The following is a 26,219-nucleotide window of genomic DNA, read 5'->3' as shown; positions in this document are numbered from 1 at the left end:
TTTCGAGGTTACCTACGAATATAAAAGTGGAAAAAAACCTTAAATTTTAAGCGAATTCTCAGTGCTTCTCCTTTTAAACGATAAATAAGTTTAAAGAAAACTCTTTCAATTTCTAAAAACGTATGTATCCGTTATTACTCGACCTCTTCTAAACGTCGACCTACCGCAAACGTAAACAGTACTTATTGAAACAGCTTCCCAGCTTCCCTTCGTTATGCTTCGTTGACATGAAAATGGCGGTAGCTTTCGCCTCTGTTGACGTCAGTCTCTTTATTCTACGTCTTTGTTGAGTACTTCAATGTTCCACAGAAGTGCCAACATACTGCAGTTAAAATAAACGCTAAACAATTATTCGGGTTCAATTTAAATCGGTATAAAATGATGATCAACCCGTCTATTTATTAAATGTAAAGAATTGATTCAGGGTAAAGTTTATTTCAATGACTTTCATAGAAGGGTGATTACAAATGAGATGGTTAAAAGCCTCAGTGCTCTGTCGATTGGTGATGAAGACTGTTGGTACGCGTGTAGGAAAGGAATACGAGTGGGGGTGATTGGGGGGTGACGGAGAGTTCACAACACTTTGAGCGCCAAACGCAAACAATACAATATTATTTTAATTGCCTTGTCCTTTAAAGGATTTTTCATTTTTGAGACGTTGATAAATGACAATTTTATCCTGATACTGAAATGATCAGGTGCTGCAGTACAGGCTAAATACTATAGCTATAAAAATTAAAAGAGAACCGTATGTGGATGTTTCAGTTGATGTTAAACTTGTATGAGAACCTTGATTTAGTTCATCGACCTTTCATGGTGCTTTGGCGATGATAAAATCTGCCAACAAGTGGATTGAGGATGTTTATGAGGTGAGGTATCTACCCTTTGAACGCTTGCACACTTTTTTCGATTCCCATCTTGTGCGACAGTTCTTCAGACCGCGAGAGGGAACGAGAAGAAGAGGAAGATACAATTTCTGTACAATGAGGTCCTTCAGTATTAAGGTGATTCGTCAAGCTCAAAAGAAGTGGTTGAACTGGCATGCGATATATCGCATCTTTTAGGTCAAAAATCTCGGCAGATTTTGAATTTTCAGTAAATAAAAGGACGATAGCCCCTGCGCATGAGCCTAAAGAATCATTCTAAACCCAAAAATCGGCAAAATTCAGAGAAATGAAAGCAGGATAGTGTTTGGAAAAAAACCTCGCATTCGATACCGAAATCGATAGCTGAATCGAATGCGATGTTTTTTTCCAAACACTATCCTGCTTTCATTTCTCTGAATTTTGCCGATTTTTGGGTTTTGAATGATTCTTCAGGCTCATGCGCAGGGGCTATCGTCCTTTTGTTTGCTGAAAATTCAAAATCTGCCGAGATTTTTGACCTAAAAGATGCGATATATCGCATGCCAGTTCGACCACGTCACTTGAGCTTGACGAATCACCTTAAGACGAATACCTACTTAGTTCTTTTCAAAAACTTATCTTGCTTCCTTTCTCGCTGCTGAATTGATACAAAACTACAGCCACCCTTGACTCCAGCTTCAGAGAGAAATAGGTACCCGGAGTTCAAAAAATAACGATAATATTCTAAGAAAATGCGCAAATGGAGGACAGGGCGCATGAGTGCAGTTAGGTGTTGCTGGGGAATGAAGTATTTCAAGAAATACTTAGGTATACTAGGGATGGTCGAATATTTAGATATTCGAATATTCGATATTCGAATTATCGGCACCGAGATAATCGCTTACATTCGAATATTCGCTTCTGAAGTCTTCGAAATCGCAAATTCTAATAATTCGAATAATCGCATTCAAAAGCGTCAAAAGTGTCATTTTATCTCTCACGGTTCATAAAAAATCAAAAATAGAAGCAATAATCGAAAATATTCGAATATTCGCATCCGAATTATTCGCAATCGCAAGATTCGAATTCTGAAATATTAGCAATAATCGCATTCGAAAAGTTTCGAATGAGTACACTTTCACTCAAATTGTGGTAAAAACGGGACGGAGAGTCAAGGATAATGACATGCAGTCCTCCCTTTGCGGCGATTTTAGCGGCGCGCCAGCCAGGGAGATCGCACGGGACGGGACCCGAGTAATTGCTGGAGTGTGGCGCGCCTTCAATCCGGCTGGCAGCAACATGCTTACACCCGTGGTCGAATAGTTGTATCACTGCGCCTGCCGTGAATGAGTTCAAATATCCTTTCCTACACGCGTAAGGAAGCGTATTTAGCTCCGACTGCAACGTTCCAGGCCTCAACTAATGCGTTATTTTTAATCATTCTTGTTACGAAAGGCAAATACAGTTTTTCTAAAGAATTTCCGCGGATTTTCTTCAGTCGCCGGAAATTTTGACGCAATATTTTCGCTCGTTTCATGCCTCATTTTAAAAAAATGAATTTAATAAACCCAATCCGACAATTCTGAATCGTTACAATTCAGGGATACACTTTCACTCAAAAAGTCACCAGAGGTGCATCTACATTTGTGGCAAGTACATTCATATTAACTAATGGTAAGATTTCTCTTAATAATCTGAGAAGTTATTATTAGAGTCCCTTTATACCCAGAGTTAAGACAAACTCACTTTTGGTTGGGCTGGAAGTGGCCTAAAAAAAATCCAATTCTGATTGGTTCTCGCTCATGGAGGCCGAAACAAGTGCACTAGGATGGCGGTACCTCGAATGTGAACAAGAATAATGAAAATATTACCTAATTGTGGTTTATCGAGAGTAAATTGTTATTTCCATCGGTCCAAAATGAAAATAGATTAAGAAATTATCCACAAATTAATATCATTTTCTTTTTAATTGATCAATTTGTTGATGTTGTTGTTTTTGTATGACAGCTACATCGCAGGATTTCTGATCCGCATCCCTCAAAATTGTTCGTTTGGGTGCACTCGTTTCAGCCTCCATGGCCAGCCAAGGCCGGCTGCCAGTCAGCTGATAATCGAGTTGTCTTAACTCTGGGTATAAAGGGACATTAGTTATTATGGTTGAAAGCCACACATGTTGGTGGAATACAACTACAACTATGTAATTGAAAGGTACAACTGCTTTATTGAAAAAATAAAAAATATAGTAAAATTTAAACAAGATAGAGAAAAATCTGAAGGGGAAAAGAAACAATTTTTCTCAGAAAAGAACACACAAGAAACTCTTTTACAAAGGATATACCGATGAGGGAAGTTTTTGAGGAATCAATTCATTACCAACTGTATAACGTCCAGCCCACTTACAAACTAGAAGCTAAACTTCCTGGGTGACTTTTAACATTAAATATTTCATCTAGACATTGGAAATACAAAATAAACTTTATACAACTGAAAATTCAGTAGAATAAAAGAGCATGAATTTTAAAACATCGGTATTCTGTACTGTTCAACATAAAAAATCTAAATCTATGCCAGGCACGATGAAATCGTTGAATGGATAACTGAAGCTAAGAAATTTGCCATCACTTGGACCTGAAACAAGAAAAAAGATATTGAGTAAATATGATATTTATAGTGCCTAGATGGGAGTCAAGTGAAGAGTAAATACTTCAGTAAATTTTAACTTTAAATGTCAAAGAATAGGTAGAGTTGAAAAAAAAAGAACAGTTCTTCCACACAACAAGATTGAATAAAAGCAAGGATGGGTTTGATATGAAAAAACAGGAGTAGAGAAAAATCTTAAGCTCAACTTAAGTTGGGAACAGACAGCAATGTGATGTTCCTCGAAAAAATACAGTAGAAAAAACCATGTTTTACTCTTGCACTCTGCCAGACTCCAATATCCATTTTTCTCCAGTACCAGTTTACAGGAAATTTGAGACTGTAGTTAACTCAAACAGATGACGCTTAAATACTTACAATCAAAAAGGATATCTAAATTATCTAAGTCTGCTAGGTCATCCATCGTATAAAGAGAGTCGTAACCATCCACATTGTCAAAATGATCATCCCACGAGGTTTTAATTGGTTTGAAGCATGTAAGGGATTCAAAATCATCAGAATTGAGTCTTAAATTCTGTTGTAGTAAACTATCAACTTCGTCTGCGAATCAAAAATGAAATTGAACATGTATGAATAAATTAGAAAAGAAATCGGTGCTGATGAACAAATTGACTATAACAACTGAAAAGTAATATAGGGTGTCCCAGAGCACCCGCACAAAGTGAGTGAAGATCAAAAAGAAAACTTCCCCTTATTCTTTGAATGTCCACCAGAGATTTTCTCTTCTGGAAACTTTTATGAAAATACTTACACATGCAGTGAGTAAATACATGAACTTCAATAGGGAAAACACAGTACTCACACTTTGAGGAACAGTCAAGAGCCTTCGGAAGTACCCACACCCATCCTGTCATTCAACTTTCTTGGGAAATTTGATCCTTAGCAGTAAACAGGAATTTGACATTTGAATCAATTGAAAGTGTTGCATCTGCCCCCTTTTTTAGTTGTTTAAGTGAATTCATCATTTTACCGATATCCATGTAGCAGTGATAAGTTGCGATTTGATTGGAGAATGTATCGCGTTTTATCAACATTGATTTATTGCAATTTAAACAGATAGAAAATTGCGATCAATTGCAATCTAATCTTGAAAATTTGCAATAAAATCCTGATTTTATCGACGGTGCCTTATTGCAACGTTATCAAACAAAAAATCATGATAAATTGAGATAAAATTTTGACTTTATCAAACGCAATTTTATAGAGACAAAGTTGCGACAAGATCATGGATAATCGTTCAGATGTCGATTTTTTGCGTTACACCCTCTGCATCAACAAAAACGAGGAAGAAACCAAGGCTTCCATTGCCGCGGTGGATGACGTCAAAAACTTGACTTTTCACAGTGCGATATCTTGGTTAATATTGAACACAGAAAGTTGCGGTTTGTAGGTACAGATCTTATAACTTTCAGCTAATCTACAAAAATCAAGCATCAAAACACGATTCTGTGACCAGCGCAACTGACCCATTTCAAAATATCACGATTTTTCCGTTGGAAAATGCTACTTGGGTAGAGGCACTGACACTGTGAGGTAATTAGCCTCATGGAATGAGGTAATTTAGCTTATGGAACCCATCCTTCATTGTTGCATTAAGGAAGGCAATGTTCTCTATATAAATATCAGATTCAAATTGTTTGAAACATATGGAAACGATTCTAAGAAACTTACCAATCATTAAATCTACAGAGCAGTCCTCATGAAGATCTTCAATTTCATCGTCATAAAAATATCGAGGATTAAGATCAGCAACAACTATGAGATCAGCCTCATCTAGATGCTCAGTCTTTTCTAGGGTTATTCTTCTTTCAAAGCAAGTGCTTGTGTTCCTACAACTCGCTGAGTCATTTTGTCTAATGTTCATTTCTGTTGCCTTGTGGACTGAAGTCAAATTTTTGGCTGTTTGATGGATTGTGTTGCCAACATCAGCCAATTTCCTGCGATTCTGGTTGGACGTGTTTGCTGCTAAGGAGACAAAATAGATAACATTAGTGGGCAACAATTTGTGGCCAGCCTTACAGGGAAAGCAATTGTTTCCGGAGAGGGTATAAGAGTACAAACTAAATTATTGGATTAAGTTTTAGGGCAGAGAAGCACAAAATTTGCATTTTCATTTTTGCATTCGAACTATTAGTAAGTGTAAGAATCATGATATGAAACTTTCTGTCTTACACTACAGGTCGCTGAATTTCTTTCCAATGAACTCAAAACGGTTCGATCAACTTTAGATGGGGATGAATTACACCTCAGCACATGGCTGGATTTGCGTAATTACTGCCTCTAGGGTGTAAAGATTTTGCTGCCGCCAGGGGGAGGGGGGGAGGTACCCTCCTGTTCGTAAATTACGCACCCAACACACTTTTTATTCAGATTTTCGTACTCTCTCATTATCTATTTTTTGGTCTACATTAGTCATCACTTCGGACCTAATACTTCCTGCTGTGCTGTCGGAAGGGGGGCATGGCAACGTCGAGGCCCTATTTTCATTTTTCTCTTCGCACATTTCTTGCCGCCCTCCAAAATGGATGGCTTATGTATAAATCCGGCCATTCTCAGCATTTCAAAGAATTATGTAAGAGACGTTGATTGATGTAAAGTTTTATGCTGGAAACTCCTGACACACTTGAAATGAAACTCTCTATGTGAATGATTTTAGAATTCATTTGGAGTTAGGCAACACTCCATTGGAAGTGACGCTTACGCTTACTTTGAGACAAGAGTTATGACCCAAAGGTATAATTTACTTGTTGCTGTTACTGGAATCCGATTTAAAGAGAGTGTGAGAACCAGGGATGGATTTACCTTTTTAGCGCTCCTAGGCAAATCTTATAGTCACGCCCCTCACAGAACAGACGACCGTGTGGGGAGTCTGGGGGGTTCTGGGGTCCTCCCCCGGAAAATTTTTAAAATCCGGCATTTGATTAACGCAATTTGAGCTACTTTTAGGTTCATTAACAGAAAAATTTGGTGGCTGAGATGACTCGTGTGCTACCATAATTTTCAAAAGGCACAGGGAATTAAAACAAAGCAAAACTAAACAAATGCGAGAAAAGGTTGGAAAAAGTAAAGAGAAAATTTTACTCATTAATGCAGAGGGGGCGCGGGTTTTACGAACCTTATTAGTATACAAGGACAGATTCAAAGATATTATTCTTTTCGCGTGCCTCTTGTTTCGTCCTTAATTTTTTTTACTGATTTCAATTCTAGAACCCTTAAAAAAGTATGCATGTGTCTCAAAATTTTGCGTCCCTCAAAACTTTAGGCCCCTAGGCATCTGCCTAGATCTGCCTTGTGGGAAATCCGTCCCTGGTGAGAACAGCATGTTAAAGGTTGAAAGACACTGACAAGGAGGTTGTGAGTGATGGAGGCTCCGCAAGGCAAGGTGAGTGATCAGGTAAGGGCATGCTGACAAAAAATCTTACATTTCACACGAGGAGGACCAGATGATGTATGAGAAGGATTTTCGTAGAAGATGTCCATGATGGTTGTTTCCTGAGTGTAGAATTGTAGAAAAAATTAAAATTTATGCACGCACTGAGGGATGGTTCATGTGTCCACCAAGGGTAATTGTGAACGTAATTATACTCAATACACGAGCGAATCTGATTGTGATCGAGTAACGGACGCAGGATTCTATACCATAGGAAAAGATTGCTTTGTTCGGGTCGAGTGGTTACTAGTGTCACAACAAGTTAGGGTTCGTTATCTTTTCGTTTACATTACATTGTTTACATCGCGGTCCTCTTATCAGCGGTAAAACGCCGCACTAGGACAGGACACTAGGAGCGCAAGAGTGCCTCATGCCGTGTTGCCTTATCGCCTCCCGTTCAAGCAACGTTCTAGTATGACGAGTGTTCGACGACCACTAATAAGAGAGGGAGAAAGTTGGGGATTGGGAAGGGGGGAGGGGGGATAGTACTTTCTACATTATTTTCTTTATTAACTTTAGCAAGCGCGTATTCTGTTTGTTTTAAATTTTTTATTTTTAAACATTTAACATTTTTACGTACATTTAAAAAGGGCCGGGAGCCCCCCGAAGAAGTCACTCCATTTATGTAATGGGGAGATAGATCCTGCTGATTAATGGAAATAATTAAAAAAGAAAAAAATAGATCAATCTTTAAAAAAATTGGCAGGAGACCCTCTTACAATATGCGGAACGAGAAATAAAGGTCCTTTCTCCCGGACCTATTTCCAAAAAAGGGCCCAGCGAGCTCAAAAACGGCGACTCGGCAATACGTTAAATGAGCCAAGGGATCTGGAGTTATAAATGCGATTTAAAAAAAATTTAACCCACCAAACTTCATGAAGTAATTGGCGTGAAACACTCTCAAGATATATGAAACGAGAAATGATGGTCCTCTTTCGGACTTATTTCCAAAAAGGTCCCACCGACCTCTAAAAGGGCGACTTGGCAATATATTAAACTTCATGAAAATTGGCAAGGGAGTGCTCTCAAGATATGTGAATTGGGAAATAATGGTCCTCATTCCCGGACCTATATCCAAAAAGGGCGACTCAGCAATACATTAAACGAGCCAATTGAGATCCGGAGTTATTGATGCAATTAAAAAAAAATTCAGAACACTCAACTGCATAAAAATTAGCAAGGAGCACTCTCAAGATGTCTGAAACGAGACACGATAGTCTTCTATCCCGGACCTATTTTCAAAAAGGTACTTGACGGAGACAGACTTGACATGACTTAGACTGGACGGAATCAGTTTGACGTGACGGACTTAGACTAATAGACTTGACATGACGGACTTAGACTTGACGTTAGACAGACTATTGGACTATCGAAGGGGGCCGCTTCCACAGGAGCCTGGGCGGCTAGGCACACATAGTTGCCATATCGACAGTCATACATAATAAATCAGGAATCCACTAAAAATTTGAAAATGGGGAATAAGAAAAAGGAGGAAAATGGAAAGGAGGAGAGGAGGAGGAAGAAACAGAGAAAAAAGAGTAGGGAGAAGAGGTAGAAAAGAGAAAAAGAAGAGGAAGAGGAAGAATATGGGTGTTTTCACGATAACTGGAATAGTTTTGTTGCCGTAACAGACAACACATTTTCCGGTCAAATTTTTAGTAGAAATGATAAGCACTCTAATGTTTTCGCATTAATCTTCACAGGGTTACGTATTATAACGCTTTCTAATGATTTATTGCTGTACTTCTCAATTAATATTATGTAAATTCCGAAAATGTGCTGTCTGTTACGCGGAGAAAATTCAGCGTGACAGACAGCACATTTTCGGCCATTTATATATTAGAATTGAAAAGTAAAGCGATAAATCTTTGAAAAGCGTTAAAAGACGTAACCCTGAGTAGATTAATGCAAAACAATTCTAGTGATTATCATTACCTACTACTAAAAATATGACCGAAAAATGTGTTGTCTGTTACGGCGACAAAACTATTCCAGTTATCGTGAAACCACCCATATGAGTAAAAAGGAACTGACAGAAGAAAGAATAATAAGAAGGAAGAGGGAGCAGAAAGAAAGTTAAGGGAGACGAGAAAAAAGAGGAAAAAAGAAGATGAAGAGGCTAGGAATAATTAGGGAGTCGCATAAAAGTGATACGCATCATGTGTGACATTTTTTCTAGTTACGCTCATGATTATTTTTATAATTTCCTCTTGTTTTACACTTAAGTAAAATTTCTAGTTCATTATTTTTATGGAAATGTTACCATTACGCCTCTAATCACCGATTTTGCAATTACTTAAGTGTGCCCTAAAATCTGAGTATAAGGGGGAGTTTCTAAACTGGGGACTGAAAAAAAAAATTTCTTGTAAGTTACTCAAAAATAATGGCGTTATTAATTTTTTAAAACTCCAGTCAAAAAATCAGAAAATCTCTTGTTCATTGAGTCTATATTGTACATTAAATTATTATTGATCAGGCCACATATTTTAATGACAGTTATCTCTTCTTTGGTGCCCTTCCAGGTTCTTATTATGCTTCCCTCAGTCAGCTCCCGACTCGGTTTAGATTCGAACAAGGAAGAGGGTAATATACCTTCGAAAGGCAGCATGTTTTGAATTGAATATCGAATCCTCAATCATGAATATTTTTGTCAAGTTTTTCGTTGGAAATTATTGTGGAAGCAGCCGTTTGTTCAGTTCACAAAACCTTGTTTTCAGACAAATGACCTACTTATTAGAGCATTATTCTGGAGGGCCCAATGGTGATCTCATGTTTATGCAATACTCGTCTGTGGTATCGCGCTCACAGTGCTTAAGCTTTTTTTCTTCAATTAATTATTAATTCTTTACAAGTAGGTATTAAATGGTCTCATTTCTTCATATTTATTTTGACTTGTATGACACACAAAACGGTTCAACTAATCATGATCACCTCTTAAAGGGGATATTTGGTCAAAGAGAAAATAGGTACAGAGAGTTGCTCCCAAAGTTATTTTGAAAAGGTAAAATAACAAAGAAAACTCAAATTTGTAATAAATCGATTCAATTTTCATAATTTATTTTTACTTGTACAACAAATAAAACTTATTTAATACAATTTGAAGAGCAAGGGACAAAATATGATACATAGGGTAACACCTAAGAACAATAGAAGTTTGATAACAATGCCATTTTCAGTTACACATTTCAACTGAAATTATTCATTTGTTCATTTCTTATATAAATTACCTTGGTTTTCATTCAGGACTGAAAGTAATTCAACGGAAATAAAAATAAAGAGACGTTTCAGAGAGAATAAGAAAAAAAATTATAAAAAATTTAACTGTATTAACAACATTAAACTTTTCACGCTGTTCCAAGCGTTAAAATTATGACTATGCTACTATTTACAAATATGATACATGTTTTAAGGAAGTCTTATAATACATATTTAATTAAGAAGATTACAATTTTACAAGAAAAGATAATTTCAATCCTCTTTACTAGCTTTTCCTTTGTGAAATCTTTTAGACTGAATCTGTCATAAACAAAAACTAATAAAACCACAGGCTTGACATTCCGAAGTTTTTACAAAAGTATCTCTATTTTCCTTTGCACTTCTACAAAGCAGGGAAACAAAAGAAAACGAAGACTGCAGCAGATCTAAAAATATTTTCATGACTAGATGATAAATTGAGAGGAGGTAGGATATACATACATTTACAATGCTAACAATTTCATCATTTTTTTATATGTATAAATATAAAAAAAAAGAAATTGATTAATCCGTCATTAAAAATCAGTCACAAAAATGTATTCAGGAGACCAACACTCCCACTCATTGCCTTTAGCAAACAATATTCATGGATTAATTCAAACACACACCGTTGAGTCAAGTATTCAACATACTTTAACCCACAGAAATTACAAGCCATTTTTTCTGTTGCTCTAGTTTTTGACAAGTTGGCCACTGCAGTAAAAAAAAAAAAAAAAAAGTTTTATTCTTTGACCTTTATTTCATCCACTTTTTTTCCAACAATTCGTTGATATCAATTTAGAAAGGGATTAAGAAAGAGAGCCTTTTAAGAAGAGAGAGAGGGATTCTTTCCTGCCTCTTTGCAAAAGATTTACATGTTTTGACGCAATAGATTTTTTGGAGAAATTATTACTCTCCTTTTTTGTTTTGTTTTCCTTTACTTTTTTTTAAAATTCAGGTCTGTCCAATAGGAGCGTTGAGAATCTTGGAGAAAGATCCTTAAGCCTATTTGTTTTCAGAAGAAATTTTCAAATGCTTTTAGTGCTTCAGTCTATCTAAGAGCTTACGGAAAATGAAAGCTTTAGAATCTTTACCCCAAACAGTAAAAATATTGTGCAAATAATAAAGTTAAAAATAAAATGAACACAACAGATGATGGTTGTTCACAACAAGTAAAATAACATGACTCACAAAGGAAATCAAGTTCCTCTTTTCAGTTCAGTGGAAGTAATGCGTTCAGAGAGCATGTTATTGGGTACGAAAATGAATGTTGGAAGTAACCAGTCTTCAAAAAGCAACAACTCATTGTACGATACGTGAAGTAAAAACCAGCACGAAGGGACGATGTAAATCCATTATGATTTAATGAAAGATCATATTGTAAAGACTTACACATTTCAAAATTTAGAAGAAATCAATCTAAAATGTAGCTTCTTTCAGGGTAGAAGAACTTTTTTCTATTTTTCCCTTCAATATCGGGAATATGGCATATGCAGAAAACATCTATTGCAGAGGATTTAATGAAAGTTTGTAATGGAACACAATAAATTGAAGGGTAGAGGCAAGACACCAAAAAAAAGTTCAGTCCCTAACTGATTAAGTATGGAAAACAAGTCGACATCAGGCTGAATTTACATATGAGTCGTTTTTCTTCTTTTTTTTTTTTTAGTACAAAAAACACAGAAGCTTGTCAACTTTTACAGTTCATCATTTTTTTCACATTTAAGGATAACTGAAACCAACTGCATTCAATCGGGTCAACGAATAGAGCGAGTAATTCAGTATTTGGATGCTAACTAACAGAGCCAAAAAACAAGGCAGAAATTTATTCAGTCAGGGGTCAAAGTTCTTTAGAACTGAACCAATTTCATTCAAGTGAAAGTCTAGCCAGTACTGAATTCGATTGCACACAGTATTTTCTCAGTATAATGCACATTACAAAAAAGAATAAAAATGAAAAAATTGACTCGCAAAAATTCACCGGGCAAATGTTAAGGAAAAACCGAGAAATTTCACAAGTGTGGTAAATCTGATAAACTGATAAATATCTTGGTACACTATAGATGACCTTTGAATAGTCTCATTTGATAGAAATAGGAAATCAATCCAAGACTAACTTGATTCCAATCTGACAGGTTACTTTTGTTTGCTTAAATAAGCTAACCTAGCTGTTCCGAACAATCTTAAAGCTTGACATTGAAGGTAAACTATGGAAACATTGGAGTGTGACAATTAGCATAGGTTCAAAGTCAACTGATTTCTGAAGCTATGATGACGGATCTTACGACTATTCTCGTTAATTCATCAGTACTATGAGAGGAAATGAGTGCAGAGGTGTACAGCTGTATGTTACAGGCAAGCACTGCTTACCCTCCCCAGGGTATTCATGTTCGACAAACTATTTCAAATCATTATGACTTGCTCTGAGGTGGATTGAAGTTATGATGTGAAGCCAGCATATTTCCCTTACTGGACAAATAAGGGATGGTTAATAAAATATTAATTTTGCTACTTAAGCTTGAGGGAATGGATCAACTTTAAAATGAATTAATACCTGCTTCTGGGGTGGATGGTGTTGTGCTAAAATGTGTGCCATGGAGCAAATTTTATGGTTTGTAACCTTGTTGAGAGCAATCCTCACAGAGTTTTGAAAACAGGAGGGAGCCAAAATTTTGTTTCTCTGCCCATGTGAAAAGTAGGGAAAGGCATTAAGAGTGCAGTGCAGTGCTATTTCTGATACACGCATCTGATTATCATATCTCTCGGTGGGAATGACAACCTACTAACGAGTGATCAAGCATATGATCTGTATGCACAATGTTGTTGACTGTGATCATCTGTTAGGATAGCTTCCTGATTACCAGAGTTCCAACCATGCAATAACAGTTATTAAAATTAGCATTGGCTTAATATTCCTAACAAAATGCTTTTAGATATTTTACATTTCAGACTGTAAAATCTAATTTTTTAATCATTTTCGATGCTAATCAACAATGTTGAGGAGGTTATGCTGTGTGTATATACCTTATGAGGAATGTTTATCAGATTGAATGAAGCGGAGCAGAGAAAAACAGTGACAGCTTTCAATAGGTTTAGAAATAATAAATTTTGCATCGTCAAAGCTCCATTAAAAAGATCAGTCTTTTGGAAGCGAAGTAATATACAATTACTTAACAATTAAACTTACATTTGACAAAAAAATTAAGCGTGAATTTTGCTACTTCTCATGGCAACTTTTATAAGAGAGCTCCATGACCTCTGCGCCTGAAGAGAGGGAGAACGCACTTAACATTTAATTTCACCCACACAGGAGAAACCATGAACAAAAATCATAAGAAATTGCTTGGCACTTACAAAAATTTACAGAGTAAACATAGATAAACTAAATACAAAATCAATTTACAAATCACAATTATTTATCTAACTAAAATGGCATGTTGTCACTTGTTACTTCTATGAAGTGTTGAATAGCTTCATTAAAAATAATGTTTAAAATTAAGTCATACCTACCATGACTAAATTCAGTAGGGTTGAGTCTATTCAAATCCTTTTAAGTTCTGAGCTAATTTCAAAAGTTCAAATTTTCAAATCCAAACTTCTTTGGAATCAAATCCTTTTATAAATAACTTGTTGGGAAAATGTTCTTCTTTATGAGCAAGTTTTGATTTTTAAGCTTAGGGTGAGAAAAAACAGATCATTAACTTTTCTTTATAATTTCAAAAACCACATTTGGCACTTTTGGGAAGATTTCACTGAGCAAAATTGCATGCGATAATTTTTACATTTAGTCTTTCGAGAATCACAACACTTGCTGCTTGATTTTTGAACATAGCCAGAACAAAGAAGTGCAGTTTCATGGAAATATAAAGAGACATCAATATCGCACACAATTGTGATAGGTTTTATAACATTAAAGCTGATTTTAAGGCTTTAAATTGATTATCTTTTGGTTCACTTGCTCAGAATACATCTGTATAAAAAAGTCTGAAATAACTCACTTATTTACAAGGATTTGAAATCTGAGATCAGAGGAATAGATTTCAACCAGCCCTACAAAAATATTTAGGAGGGTAAGAAATTGCAAATCAATTAAATAGATACTTTGTATAGTAGTTGCACACACTGTCCCCAATTCATCCTTGTTGAAGTAACTTCCGAAAAGCATGGGCGCCTCGAAAGCAAAAAATGCACTGTTGACAATACTACATAGTTCGATTACACCACTTTTCAATGGGCAGACAGAGTATTTGTCAAATTTTCTTTCTGCTCTAAGACTTGAATGACTCCATTTCTATGAATGAACAGATTGAACCTGACTGATGGAAACACGGACGTATTTATACTGAAAGGAACTGTGTTGCTTGAAAACCCTACGCAAAAAGTTCGTTTTAGCAAAAATACATCCATATTGTAAACAAACGCTGAAGAATGTTCTTACATGGTTCGCAACAGGCAGTATAGTAAAATATTCTAATGAGAGATTCCGCCTCATGCTTCTGAAAGTTACCATGCGTCTGATATACGAGTTTAATTGATGAACAAACTCCAAATGTGATTGACAGAATGAAGAGCCTGGGTTACAAAATAAAAATCAAGAGCAGGGCTGGAATCAATGCCAAATGGAAAAGCCATTATTTGAAGAGGCCTATTAGAATATGTATAATGTTTGGTGGAAAATTAGGTATTCATGGTGCAAAATTTCTCCGAAATATTGGAGAAAGAATTCAACACTAAATGAAAGGTTATGCATGAATTTCGGTAGATATTTCACAGAATTTTTATTCAAATGCACTTTGAGACTGCAAGGGCGTCAGGTCACTCACAAGTTAACGCTTATTTCCCAATAATGTTTTAGCATCCACAGAAAAAGAAGGGTAAATGCACCATTACAATTACCATTATAATAATTTTTACGTGGAAAATTGAACAGAGTTTTCATTCTGTGGACTGCCATGCTGTGATACGTTGGAGCAATATAGCGGTAAAAAGGAACAGCTAAGAAGGTAAAAGTCTATAGAGCACCGGTTGCGATTATCCTTCATTATCCTGGCAAATTAAATAAAGTTTACAATGACACATAGATATTCCGATAAGTATGATAAAATTCTGAATATTCCATGGGGAATTCTTGAAAAATAATAAAAATTAATGAAAAATGTCACAATTTTGAGCCACATTTGATGTATCAAGCTTCTACTGGGCTGAGATGCAAGGCAGTATTAACCTTCAAGTTATTAAAGCTTTATCTCCCCAAAATGTAGCATGTCTGCAAGTACGGGAAAGGTAATGCAAATGAAATGAAATGATACGTAAAGATGAATGTAACAGGATTTTCAGAATAAAAAAAAAAGAAAAACCATGAACAATTTTAATCGTTAAACTTACTAGTTAGCTAGGAAAAAAAATTTAATTTTCTTTAGGCTCTGATGGCATTTGAAGTTGCAGTGTAAGGGAAGCATTTGAGAAATTAATTATTTTAAAATTTATCCTCATACTTAACGCTGGAATTTAGAAAAAGAGTCAAAACTTATTTACTGTACAGTTGTGTTTGACATATCCTAACAAAGCAGTGAGTAGGGGATGGACAATACAGCGGCCGCAATCCGGTAAAAAGGAATTAGGAGGATATTAATTGTTAAACGTAAGTTCTAAAACCGTAAGAACGCAAGAGGTAACTGTGCTGTGCTACGTGGGATTGCTGGCTATTAAAAAAATAAATTAATCTACAAGAGTATCGCACATTGTCCAGATTGATATACGCTGTCATTCATGATAGAACTCAGGACACGAGCACAAGAGTGAAAGATTTTTCTAGGCCAGAATTAATGCCTCATCAACGATTCAAAATGATGATTCTATCACAGAACAAGATGACACTGAGAAGTTATAAAAGAATCTTGATTGAATTTTGACAGATCAGTAAGTACATAGTTACCATGGACAAATGACCTTGATTGATATTTTAATTAGAAGCACGAAAATAAACTTTTCAACCAAAAAGTGGCACAGAGGAGTGTAATAAAATAAAGTATTCAATTTAAATTAATTAAAAATATGGCTAACAATTTACTAGAATGCTTTACAATTACCTTAATTACAACGGATTGCACACTGCTCACAAAGTATCATTTAAAAAAAAGTAATAAAAAAAGGAGAAAAAAATAAACAGATAAATAAATGAATACATTAGCCAATAAGTATTCAATGGAAAAAAATTAGAATAATTATTCACTGTTTTCAGAGACAGTTGGAAAATTTCAGAGGCTGAGAAGACATAGAAAAAAATAAAATAAAAAAAAGTGAAAATAAATAGATTCATAAATTTAAAAAAAAAAATAAATAAAATTATTTATAAAAATAATAACAAAATCACAAGAACATAGCTTCTCCTGCCACCATAAAATAAGGGAGAAAGAAAATTAACGTAACAAATAAATTAACAATAAACATAGCACAAGGTAGGGCAGGAGAAGGAAAATAATTGAATTAAATAATCGCTAATCACAGTCTTTGATTGTAAGTTCAACATTACTCGAACTGGTACTGATGTGAACAAACAAACTTAAGGATTAAAACCGAATGAATGAGTCAGATCTTTAAAACTGAGCAAGGCTTTGTCTTCATGGACCCACGGAAAGGATCGACTTAAAAAAGAAAGTTTCCAGAAGGTCTGGACTATCAATTTGATTAACAAGTGTTTTGAAAGATAATGATGCATTTAAACTTCAGCTTTTCACAAAATATTCTAAAAAATCTAAAAAGTTACCTATAGTCAAGAGATTGGTGGTTAATGCAATCCTATGAGTTTTAAGAGCAAATGAATTAAATGAAGAATGAAGCAAAAAGTAGCTTCACAGACTTAAAAAAAATTTCTTTCCTCTCACTAGAGGTAAAATTGATTTGAATTTTTCACAACATATCTGTTACTAGCATTAATGCCCGACTTAAAGATTCCAATTTCAAATGGTAAATTTAAATGCGAGTTAAATCGTAAATGAGATATCTGATGAACTGTTGGCTAGGCTGAAGTCCAACCTTCTGCATGGACCTTTCTTAAGATGCATACCTTGAACATTCAGACGATGACCATTTACTGATAATTCAATGAGCTGGTATGACGTGACAATATTTTAAATCCATGACTTATTCATTCTGTTTTAATCAAATTAGTTTCACTGTTTTTTTACTTCTGATGGTTCGGTTTTAAGAGTCGTTGAGGAGAGTTTAATACACTTGCCAGTCAGCTGGTTAACACTCAATGGGTTATTGATATCGTGAGGATTTGTTCCGACTGGATTCCTAGGTGGTTGAATGCCTGTGTGATGATTCGATAGGAGAGGTAGACACGGCACTGAGGGCTTGCAATCCATCATCTCGAGAGTGTGAGGCGTTAATGGACTTTGCAAACTCATATAAGGACTTGCTAAGCTCACTGAGGGACTTGTGTTGCTTGCCGATGGACTTGGTAATATCATGGATGGACTGGTGAGGCTTGAAAGGCCGCTCAGGCCTCCTGGACTGGAAGCTGAGTGATGAAACGATTCGGTATCATCTTCAGGTGGCGTTTGAGCTTCACCTACACTTCCGCAACTTCCCAAATTATCTTCTGACTGGTTCCCATCTTCTCCACAACCCATGTACCTTATACATTTCTTTTTACGTCTGAAAAGGAAAAAAACAGGATCAGTTAGTAAAGATGATTTGAAGTACTGCTCCTTCCATTTATCTAGATACCGTTATATTTCCATCATAATTTGGTTATCTCTATGTGATGCATGTACACTATTCTTTTACAGTTGCCAAATTTTCAAGGACAGAGATTTCAAAATAAGTTTCAAATTTTAAGACTGGATAAAAATGATCGTATCACAAATGAAACTTTCCAACTAGGTTACTTTCAGAGAGAGCTTTTTCTCAGAGCTGATGCTGAGATATATACCCACCAATGTTGCTTGAGAAAGCACAGTAGTGAACAAATATGTTGGATTGGATATAAAAATTCAAAGTAAACAGCTAGTGCTGAAGTTTAGAGGAAAGCAAATTATTAATAACTGAAGTAGTTAGAGCTCTTCAGGTAATGCAAGATGTAATTTCCGAGTTCCACTTAGGTTTTACATGAAGTTTGTTCTGTCTGTTTCACTTTTGCTTTTCAAGAGAGATAAGGGCTGGATTCAGAGAGGGGCAGAGACATGAAATGCATCGTTGAATTGTGTACTGACTCTCGGAATACAGGTTACTGATTATTTTCATTAGTTGAAAATACCTTTCAATGAACAATTATGATAACTACTAGAATATCTAGACTTTGTGTCAACTTCTTTAACCTGTTTGTTGAAAGACTAAGAGATTAACATTTATTCTTTTCTTTATTTGATTACTCAAGTTCTTGCCTACAGACGGAAAGTAAACATAATAAGTAGGTACTGCTAAATTTCATCGTCCATTTGCAAGCAAGCACATCCCAGCCTTTTCCGACATTGTCTTGAAGGTGATAGAATCAGAGTTCACTACCTTTAGGACCTTGATTACACTCTCTGCCACAACTCATCAGAGACAATGGGTCACTAAACCATGAACGAATTTTGACTTGCGAATATAGTTTTCTGAAGGAGAATGACGCGTATAACACGATGCGAACATTAAAAACGCGAACAAGTGACTCAATTACCGAGAAATGCGCAGTTCAAATCGCTCAACTTATACGCAAATTTAAAACGCCCCGGTTTCGCGCCGCACCAAATGATGTCATCCAGCACCAATCAGAGGCGGGCACGGGTTTCCATGACGTCCATCAAATGTCTATCTACTCTTCGTATATGAGAACAATACTGAAGTCGAAATTATATCTTTTGAATTCAAGACTAGAATCTCATTCATATGTTAGCTGTAATAAACAAGCAACAACTCCACATTGAAATACGTTTTATTTTAACAAACATCAGAGGAAAACGACGCCATTTGGGTGCGTTTGAAACGTCTTGCAGTTTTTAGATTTTTCAAAAGCGGTTTTCTCCGCGATTTTGGCTCCATGAAAATGCGGAAAAATCACCTTGTTATCTCCTCACATAGTACTTTCGGAATATTGAATAAAATAAACAAGGTTTAGTGACCCATAATACAAAAACTTATCATTGCAACCTAATCATTCCAAGATTTGGTGTGAAGGACTCTTGAGAGGTATAATTCTGCACAAAGATATTTTTAACTTTTTTCGTTGATGAAAAATGAGTACAAGAGCCAAAGGAAACTATTTTTCAAAGGAAAACAATGTGCCTGACAGTGCACTAAAATTATCAAATACCAAAGCTCCACTAAAGGCATGCAATTTATCATTCTAGCAATATGATAAAATACCATTTTTATACTTACAGGATCGACAAATGGGTGCTGTTACTTATTAAACTGGGTTGAATAAAAAAAAATGAGAAGAATAGTAAGAGGGAAAAATTATAGAAAAACATAATCCAAGACACCAATTAAAGTTTTAGGAGTTCTTAGAAAAGGAAAAAGTGTATTATGAGAGAGGGAAAACTCTTTGCATAAGAAAAATCATGCAGAATAGTGAAGAAAAAAAAGAGAAAAAGTGAGGGGAAAGAATAAAACAATTTAAAAAAAAAAATTATAATAAATGAAAAACCTGATCTATGTTAATGAAAGACCTCCCTACAGTTTTGAGGAATATCATCAATACATACTGATAACAGATGTCAAAATTTTACTACGGATCATTGAGGAAAATTTCTTACGCTAAAGTGAATGAAATGAAATTATTGGATTATTTCTCTAGACAGAGCGGATGAAATGCTTGTGCCTGACAGTTATTAATTCATTTTACAACTTTCCAACTGCAAACCTATTACCACAGCAAATAAGTGACAGAGCCCACAAACATCTGCTACCTTTTTTCATGTTACATATCTTAGGAAAGGTGTAAAACACAATGATTTGCTAAGAGGTTGAAATTTCATGTAATTTTTGAGTGAGATGGATTTTTCTCATGGACAAAAGGATGAATATGCATACAAGGATACTAAATATAAGCAATAAAGTGGGCAGACATCCTATCTCATTTTTGAGGAGGCTGTTAACTGATTGTGAGACACCTAAATAAATTAACTGTGATGATTTTCTCCGATTAGTTTTTTGGTTGAGACTGAAACGCGACTTGGATGGTCATGACTGCAATGCATTCTTGTCTTGACTGCGCCGCTTCAATTCTTGAGGAGAGAATCATACCTGCACTTGCTTCAATGTCAGAGAAATGTCTGAACTATTTAAGTCAATGGCAATTAAAAAAATTATGTTGACTTCCACTCTGTTCACCCGAGAGGCTCATGAACACGAACATGGAAGGCAAATTATGTAAACATGATATTCTACCTACAACAGGGACAAAGTACATACTTTTATAAATAGGCGACAGCGTTCAAATCTTTTAAAAAAACTGACCAATATTTTCCTTCTCTGAGAAGTTTAAATTTTTTGTCCAATTTTTGGAAGAGTACAGTAGATACACTTAGTATTTTTGATGCTCAAGAAAGTAATGAGAGGAATGATTTAGTTTGTTTTCGGTACCTTTTCATTACAATATCTGCGCAACCTTTTGAATAAATTCTAGATAATGACATATATCTGACCAACTAATTATCTAATTCAAATTTGAAATGAAAAGTCAAAATTTAGGTCCTTTTTAAACAACAACAAAACGACAGTTCAGCAAGAATTTTAAAATTAGACTAGGCAGAGTATATTTAAAATGTGTAAAACATTTGATCTGACCATGATGGAGCTCTTGCTCAGAAATAGGAATAGGATCATATAGAAGATTTCAAAACTTGGATCTTTGTCAACAGAAATCACTACCTTGCAACTGGCATTTAAGCGCAATTCAAACAGGTTTGATAGAGTGCTGTGAATTCTTTTCAACAAACGGCCATTCTAGATGTTTTTACAAACTGTAAGTACTTATGAACCAGTAATGAGTATTTCACACTCAAACAACTTTGAAAAAATAATACTGAAAGCTACCAGACATTGGATGCGCCTAAGGACAAAAGTTCAAGAGAGAGAAATATTGCTCAAGAGTATCACAGTGCGACAAACAAAGGAACGACAAAGAAAAAGATGTTGAATCGCGGTGTTCCAGAACAATCATACATTCATTACTGCCTAGCTCAGATTTAAAGATAGAGGAAACAAAAAAGAAATGTATACATGTGGTGCGATGAAATCTGCTCTTATCTATTTCTGTCTTAGGGCAATTTTATTCCTAGTAAAGTGGAGAATCCAGCTACTTGTAACCACACACAGATCTAGCCAAGAGAGTTGATCAGAAGTTTTGAAATTTGAGACGTAGGGCTGATATTGGTACTTCACTAAAGGATGAAAAAAAATCATTATAGCGACAGCCGAGGGACTATAAGAGAATAAATAAAACAAAAGCAAGATTTTTTGAAACATTTCATCAGCTGCCATCCCAATTATTCCATTCAAGATGAATCCTCATTAGATATTTGATCATTTTAACACCTATTTTATGAAAAAATATGCATGCCTCCTTAAAATTGTTCCTTAAAAATCAACCGAGGAAGGATCAAAAATGGTTAAGTAATACTAATAGATTAGGAAAAGCAAAACTATAACTAAGTATCTATTCAACTATGGGACTGCAAAAGGGACTGTTCACAATCAAAATTAGAGATAATCTAGGAAACAAACGGACAAACAAACTTTGGTGAAAAGAAAGAGAACACAACAAAATAAAACGAAAGAACAAAATAGAACGACAGTAACAACAACAATAACAACAACAGCAACAACAACAAAAACAACTGAGATAGGCAGGAGACTCACACAGCAGAGCTGCTGTAGGCGAATTCTAGAGATTTACATATGTCGGTTCTTGCGGTGAAGCAGTATTGGAGGGGCCATTCCCATGGTATCCCATATTTAACCCACCACCTTCCGAGGGGCTAAAAACCACCAGTCAATATTAAGTTAACAAGAAAGATTAAGAAAAATCAAATGATAAACAATTCAATCAGAATATACCATGTTGCAACATTAATAGGAAATTAATGTTTAGTAATGAGTGACACTGATGGGTGGAAACCAAGAAACCATGTTTTCGAAATTCAACTTTAAAGATCATCTGGGCTGCAAACCTCCCTAGTAGCATTTAGATGTTCAGAAGAGGTGATGTGAAAAAATATAGAAATTATCATCGAGACAAGATGAACAAAAATATGTTGCTGGATGACTTCCGGCTGAATTTTCATTGATTTGCCATGATTCAGAACTAATGCGGGGCAGAACAATTTGAAAGCCAAGGCCAGAAACAAACTAGGAGAAATAATAGGAATATTTCTTGGGGAATATATTCGACAAAGTTACAAAATCTTGACATCATGCTCATTTAAAACTACGAGTTCTCCGTTTGATGCCTTAGTTTTGGGGGGAATTTTTTTTTTTTTAATTATTTTCCGTTCTCTGCCAGGATCACATCTTTAGGGGGCCAATCTGGTTTAAGTTTTGACCTTCAATAAAATGTGGCTCATAGACATAAAAAAGAATTGAAATTTATCTGAGCTTGATGCCAAAGACATCCACTGAGCATTTTATTTCCATTAACTGAGGAGCTACTACTGAAAGGGCATCTGACAAAATAATTTATCAAAAAATTTTGGCCAGTTCTTTTTTTTCCAGGCCACTATGAAGAACATTAGCTTGTTCCTTTTTTTTGAAATTTTGAGAGGAAGGTTTTTCAGATTAAAATGAAATCATTGGTATCTTCCATATTTCTACTAGATGTGCAGGAATATTTTGAAGTTTAAAGATTCCAAGAAATGGTGATTCCTTTCTTGAAGCAACAGGGAATAGACAGACATTTGAAGTCAATAGGATATAAAAGAGGTACATTGTGATTGAATTACAAAAGAGACATCAAATAATTGTACATTTTCGGTGGAAACAAATTTCAGAAAATGTGTCTAAGTTAATTCAAAACTACAAAATCTACAGAGCAAATAATCAGACAAAAGTAAATTAAAATAATTTGAGAGTAACTTCAAATGAAGAACTCACTTTATATCTCTCTTGTTTCACTAGTAATATTGACTGACCGTTTTCTTTTATTTTCGCCCCATTATTATAGCTATGCTTCTTTTTTGTTAAAGTTTACTTAAAAACAGAAAAATCATTAAAGCAATGAAAAAAAAATGAATGAACAAATGAGAAAAAAATAAATAAAATAGGGTGAACTAAATACTTTGAGTACTTTTAAGATAGATGCAAGTTTGTTAGATCATTTCACAACTCTTTGTGGGAAGACACATTTTCTGAAATTTATCAAAAGAACAAAATACAAAACATCGATTGCAGTATTGAGCATGGGATGAGAAACCGTGCAATTCCAGTAATGCGCATACGTAAACTGAAATGCACTTGTGTTATCGGGAGACAAGAGAGTAAGTTGGTCCACTTCTCAAAGATTAAAGTTTTAATTCGTTGTAATAAAGATAATATTCTCTCATCTCTTTGTTTTACTTTCCTTGAACAAGTTATAAAGGAAGAAAACCAAACATTTAAAACAGAGAATCTGTTATAAAATTAGTTATTAATAGAATATATATAATTTAAAATTACAACACATAAATAAAATTAAGATATTAAATTAAAAAATTAATAAATTCAAGTGAAGAAAAAAAATTAAAAATAAAATGTAAAATATAGAACAAAAAACCTGATAAATAAGTCTTTCCACATAGAGCAGAATACATCAATAAAAAAAAAAGGAATGATTCTTAAAGGAGAAATGAAGTTATAGTAAAGAGAAATAATATAAATGATGTGAAATGAAATAGATTATGATCATTGTCAGCTACTCAATTGAAGGACAAAACTAGAACTAAACAAGGGAAAGCAAATAAATTAAAAGAATAATTAAAATAAAAAATCAAAAGTGAATAGAAAATAATGAAGCATAAGTGCCTAAGCATTTTTCGATAAATAGCCTTGCAAATGGGATTGGAAAAATGACACTGGTTGAAATTCAAAGGAAAATATCAGGGGCGAATAAAATTGCGTGCCATCAGAGACATCCTTGAGCCAAAAAGTGTAACAGCAAGTGATACCACAGTACCCAAACTTTTGCCCCTGAGAATGTTATGATGTAATGATTAGGTTAGAGGACTACTATTGCTGATAACTTTTCTCTTAAGAGCGTATTTTGATGGGACTAGGCTGATATGATGTGATGCCTAGGGTAAAAAATTTGCTAGAATCTCAGTAAAATAACAGAAAAATTGATTGAGCACGCTCTGCTTTGGGTTGGGTTTAATCTGCCTTATCTTTGTTGATCTTTCATAAACATTTATTTGCGTACGACTTGCTAAGTCTTTCTTCACCTCTGAATGAATATCAATATGTCTATTTCAGATATTTGAAAAAAAATGAAATTGACTAATCCTCAATATAGGAGCAATGAAAAGGTGTTGGGAGTACTCAGGTTAATAGGTGAAACTATACAGATTCTGAAACTACATTCTGCGTTAGTGTCCAAACCACAAGTGACCATCTCCAAAGGTGCAACTTAGATGAACTGAATGAGATGAAGACCAGAATCAAAATAAGAGGATGACTAATCCAACCAAAAATAAAATAATATTTCATGCATTGTACAGGAGGTGAAAATAAAAAGCAAAACACTACAGAATCGACCCTTACCTGCATGGTTTACACCACTGACTTTGTTGATCTAATCCATACCTCGCTCGGCACTTTTTCATACTGTTACCTGTTGAAAAATAAGATGTCACTTGAGTTACATGATTCATTATTAGGCACAAAGGATACTATTGTTCGTATGAAAGAGGTTCTAAAAGTAGGAAAGCTATCGTTGGAAGACTTTTAGCCGTATCATTAAAAAATGTTATACTTTTCATAAAAAATTGTCATCTTGTTTAAAAATTATTAATTTAGGTAATAAATCAATGGATAGGGAATTAAATAATCAAATATGCCTTCCATGAAAGAAATAAAAAAAAAGGTAAAAAAGAGGGATTGGGAATTCTTAATCCGCAAATATTTCAGCAAGATATTAGGCTAATCAGTGGGATTTCTTCAAATTTGGCATGATGACAGACTTTCAGATGAAAATTCAGGGATAGAAAATATTGATCTCTAAAGCAAGAGAAATTTACGATTCATGGAAGAAAAAAAATAACAATTGGTTTTGAGGGTGATTCTCAGGATGAAGTAGAAAGTAGGTGGCAAAATCTACGAAAGCTGTCTTTTTCTGAAAATCTTCGAAACTTATTACAGCAACTGCGCATAAATTTCATGATGGCATGGTGGTTTTTGCAGCTTGTGCGAACTGAGTATTGATCTCAACTAGTAACAGACGTTGTTGCGCACAATAGTAAAATTAGTGAGGAAAAAATCTGATTTGTTGAAGTCAAGTTTCTTGACAAGAAATTTTGACTATATATACGTATTTTTTTTAAAATCAATGAGTGAGAGCTTCTACTGAAACTGCTCTGCAATAAAAAAAGAAAAGAAAAAAGCAAAAAAAAACTAACTATAAGTTTCTGAAAGCGATACTGTTCACTTTTCGGGTTCAGATTGTAATAATTTTTTTTCAGGAAAGAACTGCGTGCTTAGAGGAATAAGGAAAAATTGACAAAGAATATAGGCAAGTTAAGCAGTACATTACGAGAGAGAGAGGGGGGGGAGGATAGAGAGAGAGAAAAAGAGCAGAGAAGGTACCAAACAAGGAGTCATTGAAACCAGAGAAGAAGGATGAAGAAGAAAAAAAAATTGTGGCATGGTTTTGAGAAAAGCTAACCTCCATCGTTAGTTTCTTGTCGGCGTTTCCTCTTCTTGCCGCGGGTAGTGTTGGAGCGAGAAGACCAATCAGGGTAGAGTTGCATGTGCAACTGCCGCTCTCGCCGTGCAAGTTCATAATACTTTGCTTGTTCTTCGCGCCCTAACGCATGCCACTAAAAAACACATCAATCCTCTTCTTTAGATCCCCATGTTCAAATACTATGTTC

General features: G+C 35.0%; 2 protein-coding genes and 1 long non-coding RNA gene across 9 annotated transcripts in view; 1 reads left to right on the top strand and 2 right to left on the bottom strand.

Annotated features, from left to right (window-relative positions):
* The first annotated feature begins 52 nt into the window (after positions 1 to 52).
* On the top strand, positions 53 to 3,473 carry LOC140224335 (uncharacterized). Its single transcript, XR_011899635.1, has 2 exons — positions 53 to 1,004; positions 1,451 to 3,473. It is a non-coding gene; the product is annotated as an uncharacterized lncRNA (long non-coding RNA).
* On the bottom strand, positions 3,047 to 7,198 carry LOC109030774 (uncharacterized). 2 transcript variants are annotated; one of them, XM_019041907.2, is made up of 4 exons: positions 6,926 to 7,198; positions 5,175 to 5,465; positions 3,861 to 4,043; positions 3,047 to 3,473 (listed from the first exon to the last, which is right to left on the bottom strand). In XM_019041907.2, exons 1-4 carry the CDS (start codon positions 6,981 to 6,983, stop codon positions 3,388 to 3,390), a joined length of 618 nt encoding a protein of 205 aa, XP_018897452.2. In that variant the 5' UTR covers positions 6,984 to 7,198; the 3' UTR covers positions 3,047 to 3,387. The 2 variants fall into 2 exon arrangements, with proteins under 2 accessions (XP_018897452.2, XP_018897451.2); XM_019041906.2 differs by having other exon boundaries at positions 5,175 to 5,468; positions 6,926 to 7,190.
* Positions 7,199 to 16,297: 9,099 nt separating this feature from the next.
* Positions 16,298 to 26,219, bottom strand: part of LOC109030753 (uncharacterized) — a 51,298-nt gene continuing 41,376 nt past the window's right edge. For 3 of the 6 annotated variants that reach the window (XM_072298888.1, XM_019041866.2, XM_019041864.2), the window contains 2 exons: positions 24,892 to 24,961; positions 16,298 to 17,829 (listed from right to left, as the gene is read on the bottom strand). In XM_072298888.1, coding sequence (XP_072154989.1) covers positions 17,340 to 17,829; positions 24,892 to 24,961 — 560 coding nt within the window. In that variant the 3' untranslated portion in view covers positions 16,298 to 17,339. Of the gene's footprint in view, positions 17,830 to 22,020; positions 22,140 to 24,891; positions 24,962 to 26,011; positions 26,166 to 26,219 lie in introns of all 6 variants that reach the window. The other 3 variants (XM_019041868.2, XM_019041865.2, XM_019041867.2) reach the window with 3 other exon arrangements.

The sequence above is a fragment of the Bemisia tabaci genome, chromosome 3 (genome assembly GCF_918797505.1).
Source record: "Bemisia tabaci chromosome 3, PGI_BMITA_v3".
Lineage (NCBI taxonomy): Eukaryota > Metazoa > Arthropoda > Insecta > Hemiptera > Aleyrodidae > Bemisia > Bemisia tabaci.
The sequence above is the reverse complement of the archived record's forward strand: the minus strand, read 5'-3'. Positions and strand labels throughout refer to the sequence as shown.

Coding starts and splice junctions, on each gene's coding strand:
- LOC109030774 (XM_019041906.2), bottom strand. CDS start 6,983: ATGGACATCTTCTACGAAAATCCTTCTCATACATCATCTGGTCCTCCT. Junction 5,469..6,925: donor TGGTCCTCCTCGTGTGAAAT/GTAAGATTTTTT, acceptor TTGTCTCCTTAG/CAGCAAACACGTCCAACCAG. Junction 4,044..5,174: donor CTCTGTAGATTTAATGATTG/GTAAGTTTCTTA, acceptor TTTGATTCGCAG/ACGAAGTTGATAGTTTACTA.